The 21,679-nt window shown below is 47.7% G+C and overlaps 1 protein-coding gene across 1 annotated transcript; it reads left to right on the forward strand.

Annotated features, from left to right (window-relative positions):
* Positions 1-890: 890 nt before the first annotated feature.
* Positions 891-14,739, forward strand: vimr2 (vimentin-related 2). The gene is made up of 10 exons (XM_048230893.1): positions 891-1,018; positions 1,783-1,924; positions 2,229-2,387; positions 2,539-2,658; positions 4,784-4,879; positions 7,010-7,150; positions 8,136-8,273; positions 11,203-11,313; positions 11,434-11,558; positions 14,178-14,739. Exons 1-10 carry the CDS (start codon positions 918-920, stop codon positions 14,218-14,220), a joined length of 1,176 nt encoding a protein of 391 aa, XP_048086850.1. The 5' UTR covers positions 891-917; the 3' UTR covers positions 14,221-14,739.
* The last annotated feature ends 6,940 nt before the right edge of the window (positions 14,740-21,679 follow it).

Below are 21,679 nucleotides of genomic sequence, written 5' to 3' on the forward strand. Positions count from 1 at the left end.
TGATTGTTGACATGGCTATGAAGGTTCTGAAAGCAAATCTTTGGCATGAGGAACTGCACAATATGTAAATAAGTTTAAACCGCAATAATAAACGGCAATTTTGTACACCTGTCACAACATTCTGATGGAACAGGGAAGTTTTTGTTTGATTGTTCATTCAGGGAAATGATTGAATCATCTAGTACTTTTCTCAGGATTCTGTTTTATTCTGTATATAATAAGTTCTTAGTCCTGATAAGGGCAAATGGACAGGGACCTTTAGACAGGCGATATGCATGGCATTGAAAAGAGTAGAGGGAAGTTCTGGTGCATCACTGTTGTAAGTTTGTAATGTTGTTTAAAACCTTCTGTGACGACGCCTTACCCAGACACTGCTCTAGACCAGTGGTTAAATTGGGGGACAGCAAAAATATTGGAGGGGTCACAAAATGATTTGCAGTCTGGATTAGACATTTTTCTAAAGGTTTTTAAGTTAAAGGCTGCCATTGACATTGATGCCTTTGGTGTTTACATAGCCTCTCTATGAGAGAAGAGATTTTCTGCCTCTGCTTCCAATGCCCATCTTGAAATATTTTGAAACCAAATTCCACCGGTTAGGGAGAGGGGGTTTGCGAGACTTGGCCCATGTTTTTTGGGGGGTCACCAGACAAAACGTTTCAGAACCACTGCTCTAGACCCCAGTCTCCTAGTGAGCGGGGCACCAACAACGGGCGTCTGTGGCTCCCACCGGATTGTCTCCAGCCTTTGTGAAATCCTCGCCTGCTGACGCTCTGCCCTATAGTTGGTCTGCTGAGCGGCCCATGAGGGCCACTTCTTGTGTATGTGTGAGATTCCCGACCTGCTGCGACACCATATAAAGCCCCGCGGTCCAGTCCCTGCCATTCCCCCCACGAAACGCCTGCCTCCCTTACTGGACTATGATGGCCGTCAGGGTGTCCTCGTACCGCCGGCTCTTTGAGGAGCAGCAGCAGTGGAATGGAGCTGGAGCAGGGGCCGGACAAGTCCTCTCCTCCGCCAGGTCAGTGCCGGCATCTTAGCCTGCCCTTGTGGGGATACAGGGAGTAGAGTCTGGTCGAGGGGCCTCAGAATCCAATGAGTTCACATGATGGGAGCAGACAGGCCTGTCTGTGAGATGTGTGTGGAAGTTTCCAGCTGTTTTATCCATATGATATCAGGTGTATATTGGATGCTGTGGCTTTGCGTAACATTAATTGTGGTGTCAGTCTGATGAGCATTCACACTGGTTGCTTATTTGTCTCTCTCAGCTTTATGTGGTGCAACATTTCCAGAAGTTATAATGGATAGGAATGAGGTAGGCTGGGGTTATGAACTGTTTGTTTAATCTGATATGTTATGACCCTAACATAGGGTCATAAAATAGTGCTGTACTGTTTACAAAGACCCAAAGACACACCTAGTTATAGCAAGATTGCTCATAGTGGCGGTGACCTTGAACTGACATCATTTAGCTTATGAACACACTTAGACATCTGTCACCATCAAAAGATCAAAATGTCAGTAATTCAACATAATATTTGCATTTTGCAGTGACCAAGAAATGTTTCAGTTATTTTGTTTGCAACTCAGTTCATTAAAAGTTAATTCTTCTGTTTGTAGTGGTGGGAACAGACGAGAAGTTCCAGAACATTCTGTGGTAGAGTTTGTTTAGCAGTAGGGTGTGGGCCCTCACAAATCTTGCATGACCTCAACAAAGCACTCCTCCCTGCTGAGGCCACCAGCGACAGAATATTGTGTGACCAATAACAAGCTTCTCACCCACAGGGGCGGAGCCAACGGCTGCCCGTGGCCCGAGCCGGACTTTGCGGCGGCACGTGCGCTGAACAAAGAGAGCGTGATCCGCTTCGCCAAGGAGCGCTCCCTCATCGCAGCCCTCAATGACCGCCTGGCCGTCCTCGTCGACGTGGTGAGAATGAGGCTAGGCTGGGCTTGTGAGATGAGGCCTCACACCTGCTATGAAATGTCCCACCAAGTCATGAGCAAGTGTGTGTGCTGGATTTGAGTGAGGTCAACAATACCAACCCTGCATGATTCTCTTAACCCCCATCCCCATCCCCACCCTCACCCTCACCCCCACCCACCCCATTTAGACTAATTGACTTGTCTTTTCATACTCTTGTAAAATCTTGGCATGATACCAATACATATAAAAGCTCAAGGTAAGTTTTCGAATAATAAAAAAAGTAATGTCCTCCTCTTCTCCGTTCCAGGCGCGGTGTCTGGAGGAGGAGAATGAGTCCCTGGAGGTGCAGATCCTGGAGCTGAAGGAGCGAATGGGAGTGGAGGGGGAGGAGTCGACCGCCATCACCACCCGGGGCCCTGCGGACTACAGCCTGGAGGCCGTGGTGGAGAGGCTGCGCCACGAGAAGGTGCCGCACTGCAGACTCTAGACCTCCAACACACTACTACAGTACTACTGTACAGAGGAACAATGCAAGACTCTTCCCTTAGGGTTTAGTGTACTTTTCAGCATTTTCAGATATGGTGTTCCTTCATGCCTGGTGGCTTTGTTTCCCTTAGGAGGAGATTCTGCGTGACACAGAGGACCTGAAGAAGGAGCTGGCATGTCTGCAGGCTGAGTATGACCAGGCGGTGGAGCGGCGCTCTCTCATCCAGCTGGAGAAGGAGGATGTTGCCGTGGTAATGCTGCACATCCTCATTTGCTCTTCTGAATGTTTGCAGCTTTGGGTCTGTGATTTGGCATCAACATTGTTCTATCACTGCCTTTATTACTACAGCTGTCCATTTACTGTATCTATTCTATAGAAAGTTCAGCTTGTTTAATAACAATAATAAGGCGAGTCCATCTGGTGAACTTTCACATTTGTCCACTAGGTGGCAGTATTGGCTAGCGACTTTTTCTCCCTCAGCTTTTGCTCATAGGTGCCACTGGCACTGAGGTCTGTCTCGGATTTGACTGCCTTTGGTTTTGGGCAGCGTGTCAACACAGCTGCTTCTTCTGCAGATGAAATCTCCCCCTCAACAACACACACACACACACACACACACACACATACAAACCCAAACCCCCTCCTCTCCATTACCAGTCTCTGAGACTCGGGGCCAACTGGCCGCTATGCAACCAGAGCCCTGCCCAGCCGTCCTCGAAAACCCCACTCAGGCCAGCCATGCATGTCAGAACACATCCGCAGGCGTGTGAAAACAGCCAGATGTAAAAGAGCCGTTAGCATGACACCTAATTCAGCTCAGCCGGCCCGGCTCTCATGTCGCACAGTTTCATGTCTGGGTGCTGTGTCGACGACATGGTGATTCCATTACCGCTTGAGCTTTGCTCCCACTCCACTGCTGTAGCCTGTGTGTGTGTGTGTGTATGTGTGCGTCTGTGCATCTGTGTGTGTGTGTGTGTGTGTGTGTGTGTGTGTGTGAGGGTGGGGGGTGTGAAAGAAAGGAGTGAGAACTGGATAAAGGAAAAAAGTAGCCACAGCTGTAGTAGTCTGTAGTAGGTTTGGGGGGTTGAAAGAGCCATTGTTGGAGATCCGAAGATGGTCGGTGGCCTCATCGGAAATCATCCTCCCGTTATTAACGTTGACCTCTGGCCAGAAATTCCAGGCCCACGTCCCTGGAGACCAGGCTTCGGGGCTCTCAAGCTGTCGGAATCCTGGCACGTTCTAGTTCCTGGGATCACAATTCGTGATGTCATGGACGCTTGATTACCTGTGGTGTTCGGTGGAAGCCTTTTGGGGCGATAAAGAGGCCTTTGCGGATTTGAGATTGTGTAGTTTTAGGTTACAGGCCCACCCGCGGCTCTGCCCAGGGAGCGGGGGAGAGTCAGAGACCAGCTCAACGCAAAGCCCCAATAGCGTGAGCACTGCCGAGGTGGGTCATCTTCAGAGAGGGAGGGGGAATTCTCTCCCCTGGCTTGCCGACTCTATCCAGTCATGCCTAGTATTTGTGCAGAGATAAGAAAAGGTGTGTGTGTGTGTATTTGTGTGAGGATGGTGAGGTGAGCAGAGGCTAGCTGCTGTGCCTTGATGCACATCAGGAATCCATGCATGATGAGTAGCAGCAGTCTGATAGCCTCCTCTTCGCTGCTCCTTCTTCCACCTATCTCTCTTCTCCTCTTCTCCTCTTCCTCCTCGTCCTCCTCTCTGGTCCTCCTGGATGCCTAGACATTCAGATGCAAATGCCGCCTGCGCTGAGTAATTGAATTCATCAGCAGTTAATCAGGCACTCTAAAGGCCTGGCTGAGCTGGAGCTCCCGCTAGCTCAACGCTCTGCAGGACGAGGAGGCTTGAATGTAATTACTCCCTTCTACCGTTACAGAAGATCTCCACTGCCGCCACCACTACCGCTCCGCAATGCAGTGTGGGCATACCTGCCCATGGGAGGGAGAGAGGGATGAGACAGAGTGTGTGTGTGTGTGTTGTATGGTAGAGTGCCAGTGTGCCCACACATTTATACTTTCACTGGCATGGGTAGTGATTATATCTGTGTGTGTGTGTGTTTGTGTGATCGTGTTCTTTTCATATAATGTAGATGTGTGGCAGCCTGCTAGAATAGTTGTGTGTGTGTGTGTTTGAGTTTGTGTCCTTTTCATGTACTGTAGATGTGTTGCAGTATACTAGGATCATTTTTTGTGTGTGTGTGAGAGAGAGAGAGAGTGTGTGTGTGTGTGTGTGTGTGTGTGTGTGTGTGTGTGAGGGAGAGAGAGAGAGAGGGACAGGGTAAATTGAGCTCTGAGTGTGACAGCAGAATTTGAGACCTTGTTTTGTCTGGTCTCGGCCCTCTCTGCTGCCCCCTATAGGATGTTGATGACATCACAGCCGACTGCCTGGCACTGAGGGAGCAAGTTGCCATCTACGAGGAGCAGCTGGCCAATATGGAGCAGCAGCACGAGGAGGTGAAATAACTGCAGTCATAAACAAACTAGATCTGACTACACACACACACACACACACACACACACACACACTCTCTCTCCCTCTCTCTTTCTTTCTTTCACTCTCTCTCTCTCTCTCTCTCTCTGTATCTCTCTCTCTGTATCTCTCTCTCTGTAGGGCCTGAGCTTTGGTGATTATGGTGATGAGGGGAAGAGTAACTTTCTGCTTTCTGGTTGAGTAGTTTAGCAGATGGACAGTTTAATCGGTCCCTCAAAGGTATCTCAGTTGGACTGGCCAGTGATCACTCAGTGAACCTAGAAACTCTACCCAGCATCCCTCACTGATCTTCCACTGAGGTGCAGGGGCTCTTCTGTCATCTCTTGCCAATGTACAGTATCACCAGATTTTTTCAACCAAGATCACTTAGTCATACTGCTCCTCTTGACCTTAATCTGTTTGTCAAGGTCACACACAGCACTTTCATGTTGTAATTGCGGACTCCTTTCTAGCTACTAAATCTACATGAAAACCATTTGCAATTTCTAAAATCTCCTTCAATCAGTCACAGTCACATTCAGTTCTATTGAAATCCCAGTTACACTGTGCAAATATGTTAAAATGTAGATCAATTACAAACTGATATGATTGTAAAATGTAAAAAAGCCAAATGTCTGTTCTGTCAGCGCTCTTGCTACCAGACAGTATTTTGATCATCATCCACAGTGCCTGAAACACTAGACTCGCATTGTTTCTGCATAATTGCTTTGGCACTTGTGCTACTTCACAGTCAGAGCAATAAGAAAAGGGGGATGCTGGAGAATTTGAGAATTCACACACAATGGAGCTGGGCACAGAACAGACCGCAATCAGACCCCCCCCGTCCTTACCCAAACAGCATTCATCACATTCACTTGGGCCCTACTCCCTCTGTTCCTAATCTCAGTTCATGCCCTTTGCGCCTCTGCCCCCACTTGGCCCTCCCCACACACATGGAGACACACACACACACACACACACATTCTGTGTAACACTGGCGTGTGCCAGCCTTGGTTCTCTGTTCCTTTACCCCTGTTTGCACTACTGAGTTAATCCACCCCAATGCAACCCTCACCCCTCCAGCACACACACACACACACACACACAGCAGCAGCAGCGGCACCTCCACCCCCACCTCTCTGTTCTCCATCTCCCCAGAGCTGAAACATGCATCCTCATATCTGATGTAGGAGGAGGAGGGAGGGGAGGGGAGAAGGGCAGGAGAGATTCTGACTGCTCAGGGTGTGTATTCCAGAAATACATCAATATGCACAGGCGCGCACAGGCACACACACACACACACATTCTCGCACACAGACTCATGCACACACACAGACACACACATACACATTCACGTACACGTACACACTCACAGACTCATGCACACAGGCAGACACACACTCACTCGTTCCACATGTAAGGCACTCCCTTTGGGATGTGCTCCATAACTCAAGGCCATGGAAGCCGTGTCTGAATATGGAACGAAAACAGAAGTTCGCCTTTGTTTTATTAACTGCTATTATTACCCGCGTTTCCAAACACTCCGTATTTCCCCGATAAGGTGGCGCAGTCTCGTGTTATTTATGCGGGCCGCAGGGTTCGACATGGTTGCGCTTTTCACCAGCACTTCATTCCTCCAAAACAGTGGACCGGTGGCTTCCTCTGTTAGTTGCCCACCCAGCAGGTAATGCTATCTGCAAAACACATACACGTGCAGGTCTTAAAAAATGAACAACTGTTGCACAAAAGATGCACAACTGTTATAGGGAGTAATTACATTAGCATGTCTCGCTAACTTCTGCAACGTTTAGCCACCTCAGGGATGCAGTTGTCCACTCCTTACACAAAGTAATTGGCCGAAGGGTATGCCAATTTTTATGGTATCCTCCTTAGTTAATCCAGCTAGACCTCATTGTAGCCTCTTAAAACACGCCTGGGAGAGTTTCAGAGATACTAAACTATTGAAATAAATTCTGTTTCTCTAAAAAGTAAACCTTCTCGGGCTCTATTTTATGAGGCTTGTTAGTGTGTTAAGCCAGATAGCTTAAGGACGTGAATCAGTATAAGTGACAGTGGGTCTGACGTGTGTGATGTGGGGTGTGTGTGGTTGGCAGAGGCTGGAGATTCTGACTGAGCCAGCAAAAGGAGCGCCTGGTGAAGATGCCGTCGTCTCCTTGGAATTCCCAGACCTCGACATCACTCCTGCTATCATGGATATCAAGGAGTACTACAGTCAGCTGGCAGAGAGCCTGCAGGTATGGGTTACACACACACACACACATATATATATATATATAAACACAGATGCTCCAGTCTCTAACACACAGAACCCACCAGGATGTTTTGGTCATCAGGAGGTCTATGCAGGGCCCTCAGTAACCCTGCCAAGTGCTCTATATAAATATACAGTCACACAGACCCACAACTGCACACACACACAAATGTGCAAACACAGCCACAAATATGCCAACCTGCACACCCCCCATGACCCTGTGGTTCCCCAGGGGTGTATGTATATGTGGGGACATGGAGGGTATGTCTGTGTTTGTGTGTGAGTTGATCTGTATATATGTGCATTTGAGCACATGTGTGTGTGTGTGTGTGTGTGTGTGTGTATGCACGTGTGTGTGTTGGTACGGTGAGGTTAGCAGCGGGTCCCCCCTCCATCCCCCCCTGTGCTGGCCGTGGGCTGTTTCTGCTCCCAGTCACAGAGCACCATTGTCCTTGGGCCGTCCTGCTCCACAGAGCCTGCGCTGCAGAGGTCAGCCCCTAGCACCGGCACTTTGACCCACGTGACCTCTCCAGGATCCTTGTGACCCGGGACCAGCCGCTCCCAGGCCGAGGTCATGGCCGCAATCAGAACGCTTGGCGGCCTTCCCAGGATCCTCTGTGGCAGGGGAGTGGAAAAAGCAGGCCCTCCTCCGTTGGGACTGAGTGTGTTGTAGGTGTATTGGTGTGTGTGTTTGTGGTAGTGTGCTTGTGTGTGCTTGGTGCCCATGGCAATTGGTGTCTGTTGTGTATCTCTCATTTATTCATTTAGTCATGTGTGTGTGTACCCTGTTCTTTGATACTGTGTAAGTGGGTCTTCTTTTGCAAGCCTTAAACTGATATATGTGTGTGTGTGTGTGTGTGTGTGTGTATTGTTGTGTTTGTGTTGTTTGTGTTTGTGTTGTTTGTGTGTCGTTGTGTGTGTTTGTACCTCCCACACTGTGTGCACGTCCTCTCCTGATGTCCTCTCAGTTTGAGTGCGGCCCGAGAGCGGCCATCACTGCGGGAGGAGAAGGAGGAAATGGAAACGGGGCCACCGGGGCCAAAGCAGCAGGGGCTAGAGTGAAAGACGTCTCCAAGGTGACGGACGTGGATGCCCTCAAGGCACTGGTGAGTGACTGGGCCACGGCTTTGCTCTTAACACTCTCTCTCTCTCCATCTCTCTCTCTCTCTCTCTCCCTCCATCCATCCATCTTCCCCCTCCTCTCCCCTCCCTCTTAATCCCACCAGGCTCCTCTCTCTGTCTTCTTCTCTTCCTCTCACACACACCTGCCAGTCTCCTTCACTAATACTGCCAACTGACGGAACCATCTCTCTCTCTCTCTCTGGAGATTTGCTGTCTTCCTTCCTTCCCTTCTCTCCCCTCTTCTCAGCGATAATAATCACACAGATGACGTCTCCGAGGAGAAGCGCGTCCAAAATGGTTTTACCGCAGTTTAGTTCGTCAGACGTCAGCGCCTAAATTGGGTGTAATGGGGCAATTGTTCAATCTCCTGCACTTCAGCCTTCTGTAGGGCACAGAGACCCGCTCTGCCTCTGACAGCTCGGTAAATGGATCGGACAAAGTCCCGCAGACCCGACTGTTTAGGTGTGGGTTGCCGGGTGCATGTGTCGATCTCTCCCTATCTCTCTCTCTCTCTTTCTCTCTCTGCTCTCTCTCTTTCCCTCACTCCGTATCTCCTTGCCTCCCTCCATCTCCACTGTTTGCACGGAGAGATATGGGCAGTGAGATATGAGGGTGCTGATGTGTCTGCTCTGCAGCATTTATCTCCCTCGCTGCCTACCATTATCAACTATGCCTTTTGCAGTCTAACTCACATGCTCTCTCTCTCTCCCTCTGTTTTTCTCTCACTCTCTCCATCTCTTTCTTTTCTCCCCTATCCCCCACTTTCGACTTCATAAACTTCACACATTCCTTCACAGTGAGTCTCACTTGAGATGCCAAACCTCACTGAGACACGGTAATAAAGCTCACCTGTCATCCGCGCTCTCTCTCTCTCTCTCTCTCTCTCCCACTCTCCTGCCTCTCCTTCTCCTACTTCTGAACTCTTGTTTTTCAGTGCACTTCTCCAACTCGAGCTTTTCTTTGCTCACAGTACTCCTAGAACAAGCTGACGCGGACAAGGAGGTTTCACCAAGAATCCCTTTTTACGAGAAACCCTCTAAAACGATTAAGGCGGATTGAGTCGAGAGCTGGGGAGGGGGAAAAAAAAGTCGTAACCTGAGTTTACATTCTTTATGAGGAGGGAATCATCGCTTGACCACAGCTGACACCTCTCCATTTCCAATAACAGATGGGAGTGGTTTGGTTCTAATTATGGTGGCTGTGGTCGTGCCCCCTCTCTTTAAATAAACAGCTCCTCCGCAAACCGCAGCCGCACTTTCATAACACCAGATCCCCTTTCCTAATGTGGAGCACGCGAGCACCACTGATGGACAGCCCAGATCTGCTCTGTGTCTGCCCTCTTACCTTCTCCCTCTCTCTCTCTCTCTATCCCTCTCTTTCTCTCCTCCTCCATCTCCATCTCTGTCTGTCGCTCTTATGTCTTCAGTCTTCTTTCAAGTCTCTTGTTCATTTGACTACTGAACTTTCTTGGCATCCACTTGTAACCACCTGACTGCCTTTCTACCACATGATCTACCACTTCTTTCTCTTCTCTACCTTCATCACTTCTTTCTCTTCTCTACCTCCATAACTTCTTTCTCTTCTCTACCTCCATCACTTCTTTCTCTTCTCTTCCTTCATCACTTCTTTCTGTTCTCTACCTCCATCTTGCTCTCTGTCCTACATCCCCATGTCCCTCATTACTCCCTCTCACTCTTTGTTCATGATGGATGACGAAGATCTAGTTTCTCGCTGTCATACAGCTTTGGCTAATTCAGCAGTCCATGGTGAAGGCAGCATGGGTGGCCTCGGTGCCACTGGTGTGGCAACATGACTAGCCTCTGCCCACTGACGCCTCCTCGGGCCTGCCTACCTGTCCAGATGAATTAATCGCACCAGGGAGGAGCTAGACATCACTAATCACTTCTTCAGATCACTGATCACTAATCACTTCTTCAGATCACTGATCACTAATCACTTCTTCAGATCACTAATCACTTCTTCAGATCACTAATCACTTCTTCAGACACTTCTTCAGCTGGATCTCGGCTGTCACTTTGTGAACATCAGTGGTGTATCAGTTTCACCGAGAGCCGACAGTATATCATCACATCCTCACAAAGAAATAATCACACAAATTATGCCTCCTAAAACTAGACGACAGCAGACCTCCTTTATCATAACTGGATCAGACAGCCATTGAGATAGTTTCCTATTATATAGAAATGCAACACCTGCAGGTTCCAGACATCCACCACCTACGTAAGTGAATTTTCAGTCAGTCATGTGTTGGTTCTGGGTAATGGACTCAGGTCTGGGTGCCATCATCGCCTGGCTAATGAAGTCGCTGTGAGGCTCCTGTGATCTACCTGAAAGACAAACAGCAGCGGCCACAGCCATCCGTCTCTGACAGGCTCTTGTTTAAGCTGCCTGATTGCTGTAATTACTCACAGCAGGGGCAGTGCGCACGCCAATGCTGGACACTTACTGTCTGGACCTGTCGTCAGGGGAGGACTGTCCTCCTGTCAACAGACTACTATGTCTGGGGTGGCGACGTGGTGTATACTGTATGCATATGTGATGTATATGTATTATATTTAAAGTGAACTCACTAATATGCTTTTGAAGTAGAACACTCCCTTGCATAGTAACAATCATTTTTGAGTTCTAATCAAGGGCCCTAATTTAGATAACAGGCATAATGCAAAGTTGTGTAATGAGCAAAGAGTCTTGAAAATGAACCAAAGATATCATTGATCCACCCACTTCTGTGTTTAAGATCCTGCTTATGGTATTTAATGACATGTTATATCATATTATAATGCTTTAGTTCATTTTCCCACTATTTAAATTAGAGCCCAAAATGTGTCTGCTTCGTCTGTGCTTGTCGTCTTCTGCGTGACGTGTTTTAGGTCGATTCCTGTTTGTTTATAGATTGCTGAGCTGCAGAATGAGCTTGCCGAACTGGAGAGGCAGAACGAGGGGCTGGAGGCCGAGATCGAGGCCAGGAAAGAGGCTTACCTGCAGGAGATCGAAGACATGGAGGTGAGCAGTAAGAAGCTCCACACACCTCTCCACTTACCCCCTCTGGCCTTTCCAAATCTGTCCCACTTTTGGGTGCGCCCGCTGGGTTAGTTCCTCACCTATCTGCACCTGACTTTCCAGAACTGCGTGGCCGACCTGAAGGACTCTCAGGCTGACCTTGAGGCCCAGATGAGGGAGCACTGCAGTGACTACGAGGAGCTCCTGAGCCAAAAGATGGCCCTGGACATTGAGATTGCTGCCTACAGGTACGCCACTGGGAGACAGATAGGAGCCAACCAGAAAAAAACATACATGAAATTGTGACTCATAACATTGTGTCCACATAGTGGACCCCATAGAAATCATTTACAACTCTATACAAAACTAATACAGTTTGCTTCAAATAAGACCTAGTCAATATAGTCAGGTGTAGTGCATGATATACAGATGTATGCAATACATTATTAAATAAGTCAAGGCTGTAGACAACATGTCACTCCACAGTAGATATTTTGCCACTGGAAGGAGAGTGGGATGTGTTTGGTGTAGTTGAGTAGCATGGCTGAGAAGTGCAGTCAGTGCTCTGTCTGAAGAGGTTACACCACCCTGCATTGCGTGACTGGGGTGTGTAGAGTGACTCCTCTCTCCCATACATAGTTTATGGGCTTCTCCTGCTGATAGAAATCAGTTTGGACAGAGACGGTTGATAAAGGATCTTTGGTTTGGACTTCCTCAGAGGTCTCTGACAACTCTGACATTTTACGGTGACACTGAGCTTCTGCACTGACAGTAGGGAACAGCTAATAATGTTGCTATGGTTACAGATCTTATTGCAGCCATTTTAAGATTGAGGAACCGCTTCACCTGTATGAAAAAAAGTCTGTAAATTAAAGGATTACTTGCTGTTCATAAATTTGGTCATCACTCCCACAACCTGGGTGTGTATTTTAATTGAAAGATGAGCTGAGCTGACGGATATCATAATAGTACCAATCTTGCCCTTGTGTGAATCAGGAAGGGTTGATCTGCAGTGAGGTTTGTGTGTGTCTGTTTGTGTGTGTGTGTGTGTCTGTGTGTGTGTGTGTGTTTGAAAGGGTAATCCCCAGTCCCCCCTCCACACAGATTAAGACATTCCTAAGAATAAAGTCTCTAACGCTCTGAGGCCAGCCAGGGTCAAGACAGGAAACAGATCCCGCTTCTATTTTTTTTTTCTTCCTCTCCTCGGCAGTCAGAGAAACCATGATGCCATTTCCTGTGTCCTTGAAGACGTCTTTTTACCTAGTAATGTTTGGGGAACGTTCACCATCTGCCAGGCTGGTATGCAATATGACGCATGTGGGCCCTTCTAGACCCCTCCCTCCAACCCCTTCTGTCATACCTATGCGCTCGGCTCGAACGCCGTCCGCAGACGACGGCCACTTGCCGGAAGGCCCAGCGGAGGTGCTCAGCCGCTCACAGGAAGCCGCCCATCCGCCATCCAGGTCCCCTGCGCCCCCCCCCCCCCCCCCCCCCACACACACACACACACACTCGCACGTCCGCGTCTAAACAATGCTTCATTAAAAAAGCTGTGCAGCACTAGGATGCCACAGCGTCTGTCTGAGCCCCTGCTGAGGGAACTAGAACATTCCTGCTCTGCTAGGATGACCTCACAGCAAACGACTATCTGTTTCCTGCCTTCCCTCAGTCAAGGTCTGGACGTGGACACTCATCACTTGGAGAAGGTTATTTTTTTTCACATTTGTCTTTATTTAGATTTATTTAGTTCCGTTGGTATTGTAGCTAAAAGCACAGAAACAAATATTTGTCAGTGGTTAGGAAGAGGACACATGACCTTGTCAGTGGTTAGGAAGAGGACATATGACCTTGTCAGTGGTTAGGAAGAGGACATATGACATTGGCAGTGCTGGTGTCCCTCTCTACCAGTTTAAGCTCCGGAGTGCAGTTAGAGACATGGAATGACCCAGTTCTTTGTTGTTTTCACCTTGTTTTGTTGTTTTCCTACTGCTCCATCCTGTCTACCTGCTTGTTTATACCGTCTCTATTTTTTCCGCGTGTCGTCGTCGGTACAGTGGCCGTGCCAGGTTGCTCCTTGTCAACCCCTCCGACCTTTCAGGCAGCTTTGCTCTGTCGCCCGCTCCGATGCTGCCGTCCCTGAACAGCCGGTTTTCAAAGTCATGCTCTGGTGCAGACAGTCTGGAACTACTTTTACTCCCTACACCCCACTTGACACACACACACACACACACACACACACACACACACACACACACACACACTCACACTCTCTCTTTTAGCAGATTACCGTTGCTTTGCCATCCGTGATTAAAACCATGAATAAGGAATGAACGGCAGGGTTGTTTACTGTCTCTGGGCTTGGGAGGGCTGTCTGCACCACAGAGCCTAATGACGACGTGGCAGCAGGCCACTGAGAATCACACACGTACCCACACACATGCACATCCTTTACACACATACAGCATGCAGATTTCTTACACACACACACACACACACATATACTTTACACACACACATGCACACACTCACTCACTCACACACACACACACACAGCCCACATACACACCCCATACACACACCCACACCCTTATAAACATATACACACTTGTACATCCTAATACAGTGTCTCACAGACACACAGACACCAGGCACCACTGATATTCCTCCCCTTAAGACAGCCTATCTCTTGGCATAGGAGCCTGGAGGGTTATTTGCTACCTCTGTGCCTCCCGACCGGTAGTGCCTCTCTGAAATACAGCTGAGATTGAAAGGCTGTGTTTTGTCTCTCTCTCACACTCTGTTGATGTTTCTGTCTGTCTCTTCCTCCTCCTCCTTCCTGCTCACCTCTGTGGTTCTGTCGTTCCCAGGGGCCTGGTGGAGGAGGAAGAGGAGCGCTTGTTCTGCCTGTAAAGGGACGCCGGAGCGAGGGATGAGCGAGGTCCTGATGGAGGAGAGGGGACCGAGGGGAGGAAGTGACAGAAGGAGGGAGGAAAACATACACACACACACACACACACACACACACACACACACTCTCTCTCTCTCTCTCTCTCTCTCTCCCATGCGATGCAGACTAAGTGGGGAAAAAAATGGACATCAATAAAAAAGGCAGACATATTGCAGCCATTAAGATGAACCTTAGTAGAACAAAGCCCACCAACACACACACACACACACACACACACACGTACACGTATACACACACGCAATCTTTTGGCCAGATGTAGAAGCGTCTTGACAGATAAATGGCATCGGGAAGCCCCACACTGGGCCATTGATAACAGGTCACTGTCAGGTGACCCCATGCCCTGAGAGAAGACTCTGATTGTGCTGTACGTGGGTGGGAATGTGTGTGTGTGTGTGTGTGTGTATGTGTGTGTGTGTGTGTGTGTGTGTGTGTGTGTGTGTGTGTGTGTGTGTGTGTGTTGTGTGTGGCTGGGTGGGTGTCATCCACCCTCTGACACTCATCACCCCTCACTCCAACTCCGCCTGATTGCTCGCTCTTAACCTCTGACCTTCGCACTGTCCGACAGCTAAGTCAGCAGCTCTCGCCCTCAGATAACATGGCCTCTGGGTTACAGATCGCACACCAGCCATAACAACTAGTGGGTTACATTCTTTAGCTTCTTTGTCTCTCTCTCTTTTTTTCCTCTCTCTCACACACTCACACACACAAGCACACGCACACACACACATGTATACACACGCCAGACTTGCACACAATAGTCACTGGTGGTTCTGCTTGTTGGGTGGCACTTGTGTGTGTAGTCTCAGTCACTGAGTAAGAATATCTGTTTGTTTGCTATGTGTGTGCATGATATGGAAAAATGGCAGAAAAAAGACTTTGATTAAACCTGGGCCTTTTGCATGTTTTCACTAAGTTTGTCTGTCATTTCATTTGTGTCTGTGAAGTTCTCCAAGGTCTTTATGGTTGACTGCACTCTCATTTAGCAGATTAGTGTGGCTTTCCCCGTAGATACCCAAATAGATTCCCAACTTTATTTTAAAGACAATTATCATCTCCTTTGTATACTTAAGACACCTTTGCTAGTTATATTTAGAGAGACCTCAATTGAGCCAGATCTGAGCGATTCAAATAGGCCTTAAGCTGATAAAGCAGTCTGAGATTCCCCGGAGGGGTTGGCACCGGTCTCTCCCCCTTGTCCCAGTTCTAGTAAGACATTCTAGTAAGACGTTCTCGGTTCCTCAGATGAACCGCCATGTCCTTCCACTCCCCTGAGTGCCCTGAGCTAAACCCCTCTTAGCTCGGCCCCTCTGCGTGTTAAGCAGCGGCCTCGCCGTGGCCTTACGTGCCTCTTGACCATTCCGTTTCACTCGTTTTTCACGGTCAACCTCCCGTCTGAGCCGCGCTCACCGCTATGAATGTGGCTATTAAAGGCCTGTTAGCCATGAGGCCGAGATGAAACAGGCCGCTAATAAAGGATCAGATAAGATTATCCTATACGGGCAGACCTCTCACCACCACCACCACCACCACCGTCACCACCACCGTCCTGAGCCAGTGAACTGCTGTTTAATCTAAACGCAACAGTCGGACTAGTGGTCTGTCTGTGAGGGGATGTGTGGGGGTGAGCGGTGGTCAGGGGTTTTGCCGGGTTGCTGAAGTGACTCTTTTAATTCGGTGGACGTGAAGCAGAGCAGCTGGAGGAGGAGGAAGAGGAGGAGGAGGAGGAAGCGGCCATGTCTGTGGGGCTTCTTATGTTCTCCAGCAGGCAGGCGCTCAATCATGCTCACACAGCCGCACAGAAAGAAGCCAGCCGGCCGGCCAGCCGAGAGACCAGACCTATGTGACTTATGCACCAGACCCCCCGACCCCCTCCCTCCCTCCCAGTGCTCCAATCTCACCTCGGTGGCTCTCTCTGTAACCCCCGGCTACACACACACACACACACACGCACACGTACACACACACACTCTTCTAGGTTCCCATATCCTTCAAGGCAAGTCCACAGGGCTGATGCTTGATATCTGGCCCTCTCAGCCAGTTGGCCATGGGGAACAGAGGAGGAAGCAGAGTCCTTCTGAGGTGCAGGGAGGCCCAGAGGTCAGGTCTGGCGCTTGGCAAGATTTATGGGCCGAGGGGTTGAGTTCTCTCTCCCCCTCTCTGCCCCCTCCCCTCTCTCTTCCTCCCTCCTCCTCCTCCTCCTCCTCCTCCCCTTCTCTCCTCTGGTTTGTCTACATTTCTGTCCGTCTCAGTTTGTCTTTCTCCCTCCGTTTGTGTTTCTCTGTCGCCCTCTCTCTCTCTCTCTCTCTCTCTCTCTCTGCCCTAATTTATTCCCTCACTTATTTGTTTTGCCATTCAGAAGATTATCCCAAATTGAGAAAAGAATAATACATTTGCTCACTGATGGCACTAATGGCTTGACAAGGAAAAAAAAAAGTTTCACATTATGGTAAAATCCCTAATGCACAAGCAACAATTACCAACTCATTTACATTTTCATATATTTGTGTGTGTGCGTGTGTGTGTCATCATCAACGAGCAGACCCTCATTGAAATGGAAATGGCTGCCCTGTGGTTTGCCAAATCACTGATATAATAGCTTATTAATGTTGATTAAAGAGCTTAAGCGTGTTTCACAGTGCTGCTGTTTGTTATGCAGGAGCCTTGGTCCCTTCTGTTTGCATTTGACAGCTCAGTGTAATAGCTGTTAACCCCTGGAGCCTGCGACTGACTTTTTAGGAGACTAGGGGGCGGCTGAAACCCCCCTCCAGCCTCAGACCCCTTCTGCAAACCCCCTCCAGCCCCTGTCTACAGACCGGGGTAATTTTTTGGCGGGGAGGCACACAAAGTCATCAAAGCCCCCCAAAAAATCGGGTCGGATCGGGTCATCGGTCGCCGGCATAGCTGGCCTTTTAATCCCACTGCCCTTGATGAGTATTTGAATAGGGGGAGGGAGGGGCGGAGAATACGTTCACACCCGTGGAACAACAAAGGAAGGGGGGAAAAAAAGAGCCAAGTCTTATCTTGACGTTGTTGGTTTTCGAACTGGCATCAAAGCTCTCATGCATGTGATTCCAATCATGGAAACATCTGAGCCTGGAGTGCACAGACTTCACCTTTCCCGGTGGCAACGCAGAGATATAAGAGACACGCAGAGAGTTGGAAATCACACTTTGATCTGATTCTGAGTTGCAGTTCGAGTACCATGCGTAAAAAAAAAAAAAAGAAATTAACCCTGATGCGAACCACTTGTCCTGAGTCTCATTAAAACGTCCTATTAGATTTGACATTCGGAAATGTCGAGCTGCAGTCCTCCCCACCAGGCAGAGAGCTGACACACTGCGATATCTGTGACCAATTTAATGAGCTCTATTGGGCCAACAGATCTACATCTACCAGCACACCCACATCTTCGGTTTTGGGGGCCGAGGAATTCGATTAAGCCATTGAGGTAATGGCGAACAGGCGGTCTCGAATGATTCAATTCAGCTTTCACCTATGGATGGGTTGTCCCGCCCCGGCTGTCATCCTCAACCTGAGCAACTGGTTAAATAAACAATGTCCTCCATGAAGAGAAGAGTCATTTTTTAAAAGTTCCTCAATGATGTGTCTGGAGGCTTGGGACCAAGCTAGTATTTATACAGCAAATAAACAAGGGGAAAGGGAGGGGGGTGGAATCACGGAAGAAAATAGAGACTGTAAAAATATACAAAATAGAGAGCCCATTGAGAAAGTATTTCCTTAACTAGGAGGGAACAAATAATAAATGCAGGGGCCCCTGGCCCCTGGGGAAGAATGGCAAGGCTTGAGGGCAAAGGGAAGTGGGCATCTCCATTCTCTCATTCATTTGGTTTTCTCTCTCTCTCTCTCTGTCACTCTCCCTCCCCCTCTCCCTCTAACATTTCCATCCTCATATGGGGAACTCTGTTGCGTGGCCTCTCATTTCCTCTCAGCATGGAAACCAGAAGAACGTAAAATTTCATTATTTTCAGGTTCCCCACTCCTAAACTTGAGCAGAACCAAACATTAAGTAAAAACGAAAGGTTTTCTTAGTCCACAGTTCATAGGTGCCTTAATGAAATCATTATAAGTTCCTGGAGAGTATTTTCCTAACCTGAATCTACTATGCATGTCGAGTAGAATGAGAGAAATGTCCATGCGTCTGTTGCAGGATCCTCGTGGGTTTCGAGGTGTGTAACTGAGAAGGTGCTGACAGTCGTGGCAGGTCTTGACCACTTCATACCACACATGTCCCAAAAGCACACCACAAAGTGAACTCTCACTCCTGTGACAGGTAACAACTCTTTTGCGTGATGCATCGTGAGTTTTAAAAATGACTTGGCAATAGAGAACTTATTTCTTTATTTATCCTATTTCAGTAGTGGTGAAAGATAGCTGAGGAATGTAACTCAGGTTGGGCACTACTGTAGCTGTTTTGCAGCATATCCAAAATTTGTGTGTGAGATAAACTTTTAGAGATTATTTTTTTAGGATGGGCTGCACAAGAACAGCACCCCCGAAACCACTGAGACAATGGACAATTATTGAAAATGGACATTTTGCAGCTCTTGAAGAGTGTAGACTTGAAAAGAATGCTGAAAGAACACACCTTTGAAAGGGCGGGTTTCCCACTTCTAATCAGGAAGGCGGTCTCAGCTAAAGCTCATAAGGGTTACCCCTTTATCTCATTTGTTCACTTAATCAGCATCACATGTGCTGAATCTACAGGAACCAAGAGATTTGGCTGGTTTATGTCCATAAGCTGATGTCTACGTTCACATCCTGTTGCACTCCTCATTCACACCTTGTCAGCAAAATGGACGTAATTGGCTAGCTCAAATCCAGAGATGGAGAGTATTGAGGCGGGTCACGCCCTCACTCCTACATGCTCTGTCTGAGCCATCCATCATCTTCCACATCATCAGATGAGTCAGGCTGACCGCTTTTATTCACTGATCTCATGGCTGCTGGAACCAATGCCGGTTTAAGCAAGTACTGACTGGGAAAGCAAGTTGCAGACAGATCAGAGTACCGGTATTCACTTCCCTGTTAGGTACAGGCTAGGCTAGGAACACACGCTGGGGAGATGCAAACACGTCAACTTAACGTTCTGATTGCGAAAACGTTTGTTTTCTTTTTCTGTAGTTCGCTGTTCTTTGATAAATTGTGCAGCAAATAATCAGATGAGTTACAGAAGCAGGCATAATTTGACCAGCAGTCTTCGCTCTACAGTTTGAGAAACGTTATGCTGCGTCCGAGCTAAGATTGTAGAGCAGGGGCCAATTCTGCCAACGTCATCTGATTGGAGGGCCGGCTATTTCTGAAAATGCAATGTTCTTTTTTTCAAATACCACACAAAACTGCAAACAGAAAGTGCAAGTGTTTTTATCTAGTTTTAGACACCTGTGCTAGCAACCTTAGCTTATAAATAAAATAATGATAAAATAAATATTAATACAAATTATAAAATAAATGAAAAACATAAAAACAGGTATGTGTGTGTGTTTCACACCAAATAAAAATATTTCCTCTCATAACTTTTTTAAACCTGGCAAACTAGGCATCAGGGTTAAGAAAGCCATTGCCAACACCATTGGATTTTTATATCAAAATGTCAAAAGGCCATGGCTTGAAAGTGGTCAGAGATAAAGTCCTACTCTAAATGTAAAAATCTTTGAGTAAAACAAAAGTTTATGAAGGGGGTACATTTACCCATGTAATTTGTCACTGGATGGCAAGCACCTTTTTTCATATTACCCACATAACAAATTAACAGGAAAACACCTAAGATGGTGTGGTTTAGTAATAGATTACTACAATATAGGCCTACAATAAAGTATTCTGGTCAAACAGTTCCTATCGCGGGTAATCTGCAGTACCCAGAAGTTCGAGATCATATTGCGGGTGACTTTGTAGTTCTTTAGAGCCCTATTTCTACTAGCCCTGCTGTCTGTACCACATCCATTACGGACACTATCACGATTACCACTGCAACCTCCAAGCTATGTTGGGCAGAGGGTCGAAACAAGCATGGTATGCTTAGTGGACACCGTTGTATACACGCACCTCCATTCACAGGCGACCGCGTGACTATCACTGTCATAGGCGATCGATCATAATCTCCAAAAGGATATTCTCCTTCAGAATTAGAATAGGTGAATAACATAGCTTACCTAAGACTTCATCACACGTGAACGTTTTTCAACATTTGGTGTAGGCCTATTTCTGCTTCAATTTCTGCAACACTATGGCCTGCATCGCTTCCGCGTCATATATGCACGTCTTTGTGTTTCTCGCGTGTAATACAAGTATTTCCTGAAAACTTTGCGCAGCGATTTTGGGTTGGAATCAAGCTCTGGATGTCTTGCACATAGTGGAGCAGAGTAGGCCTACAAATGAGATTTGTCACCGTACCTGGATCTATCGTCTATTTTAATCAGTATCGTTGTTTGTCGCGAATTAATAGCCTCAAGTGCCGGATTACATTATTATTTTGTCATACGTCGCGGGCCGGAATTGGGCAGGACGCGGGCCGGATTTGGCCCGCGGGCCGGGTGTTTGAGACCCCTGTTGTAGAGGCTCAGTGCAACTCGACTCCTAAAAGGAGGACAAATGAGCGTCCTGCTTGAGGCTGCGCAGGACAGGGCGTTTAAAATCCAGCGGTGGAATGTAACGAAGTACAAATACTTTGTTACTGTACTTAAGTAAATTTTCCACATATACTTTACTAAATTTTCCACGTATACTAAATTTTCACGTATGCTTTACTTAAGTAGAATCTATAGTGCATACTTTTTACTTTGTTACATTTTGCAGCAATTATCTGTACTTGCTACATTTCTACAACACTATCGTTCCTTTTTACGTAACATTTTATGATCAGTTTTTATTGTCTTTGACAAGTTTGTTTCACCAGGGGGCTGGGTTGCTACCAAAGATACAGCTTCTAGCCTGGGTGCCATTGCGAACTTAGGGGGGGGTCGCTCCGGGCGACCCCCCCCCTAAGTTCGCAATGGCACCCAACCCACCCGGGCCCACTTTTGGCCAAATCTATCTTGATTAATTTTTGTATTTACCAATGATTATTTGTACTGATTGCTGGGGAAAATAATAATAACAAGATGCCACTGGTCCGTACTGTAGAGTGCACTCACATTGGGAGTTCGCCTGTCATGCTACGAATTAAATAGCCCACACTCTCCCTCTCGCTGCTACACTGTTGCGTATTCAAAGCGAAACCGATGCCACAACTGGTCTGGGTTTGCCGAAGTAGCCTAGGCTACAGGCTGCATTTAATACAGAAAATCAAGCAACATAGCAAGTTCCAGAAGGAGCATAAGCTTACCGCGACAACAGCAATCACTATCAGGCGCGCCAGCAGGAATGAATGCTATGGTACGCACA

Source organism: Alosa alosa, chromosome 21, assembly GCF_017589495.1.
Source record: "Alosa alosa isolate M-15738 ecotype Scorff River chromosome 21, AALO_Geno_1.1, whole genome shotgun sequence".
In the NCBI taxonomy this organism is placed as follows: Eukaryota; Metazoa; Chordata; class Actinopteri; order Clupeiformes; family Clupeidae; genus Alosa; species Alosa alosa.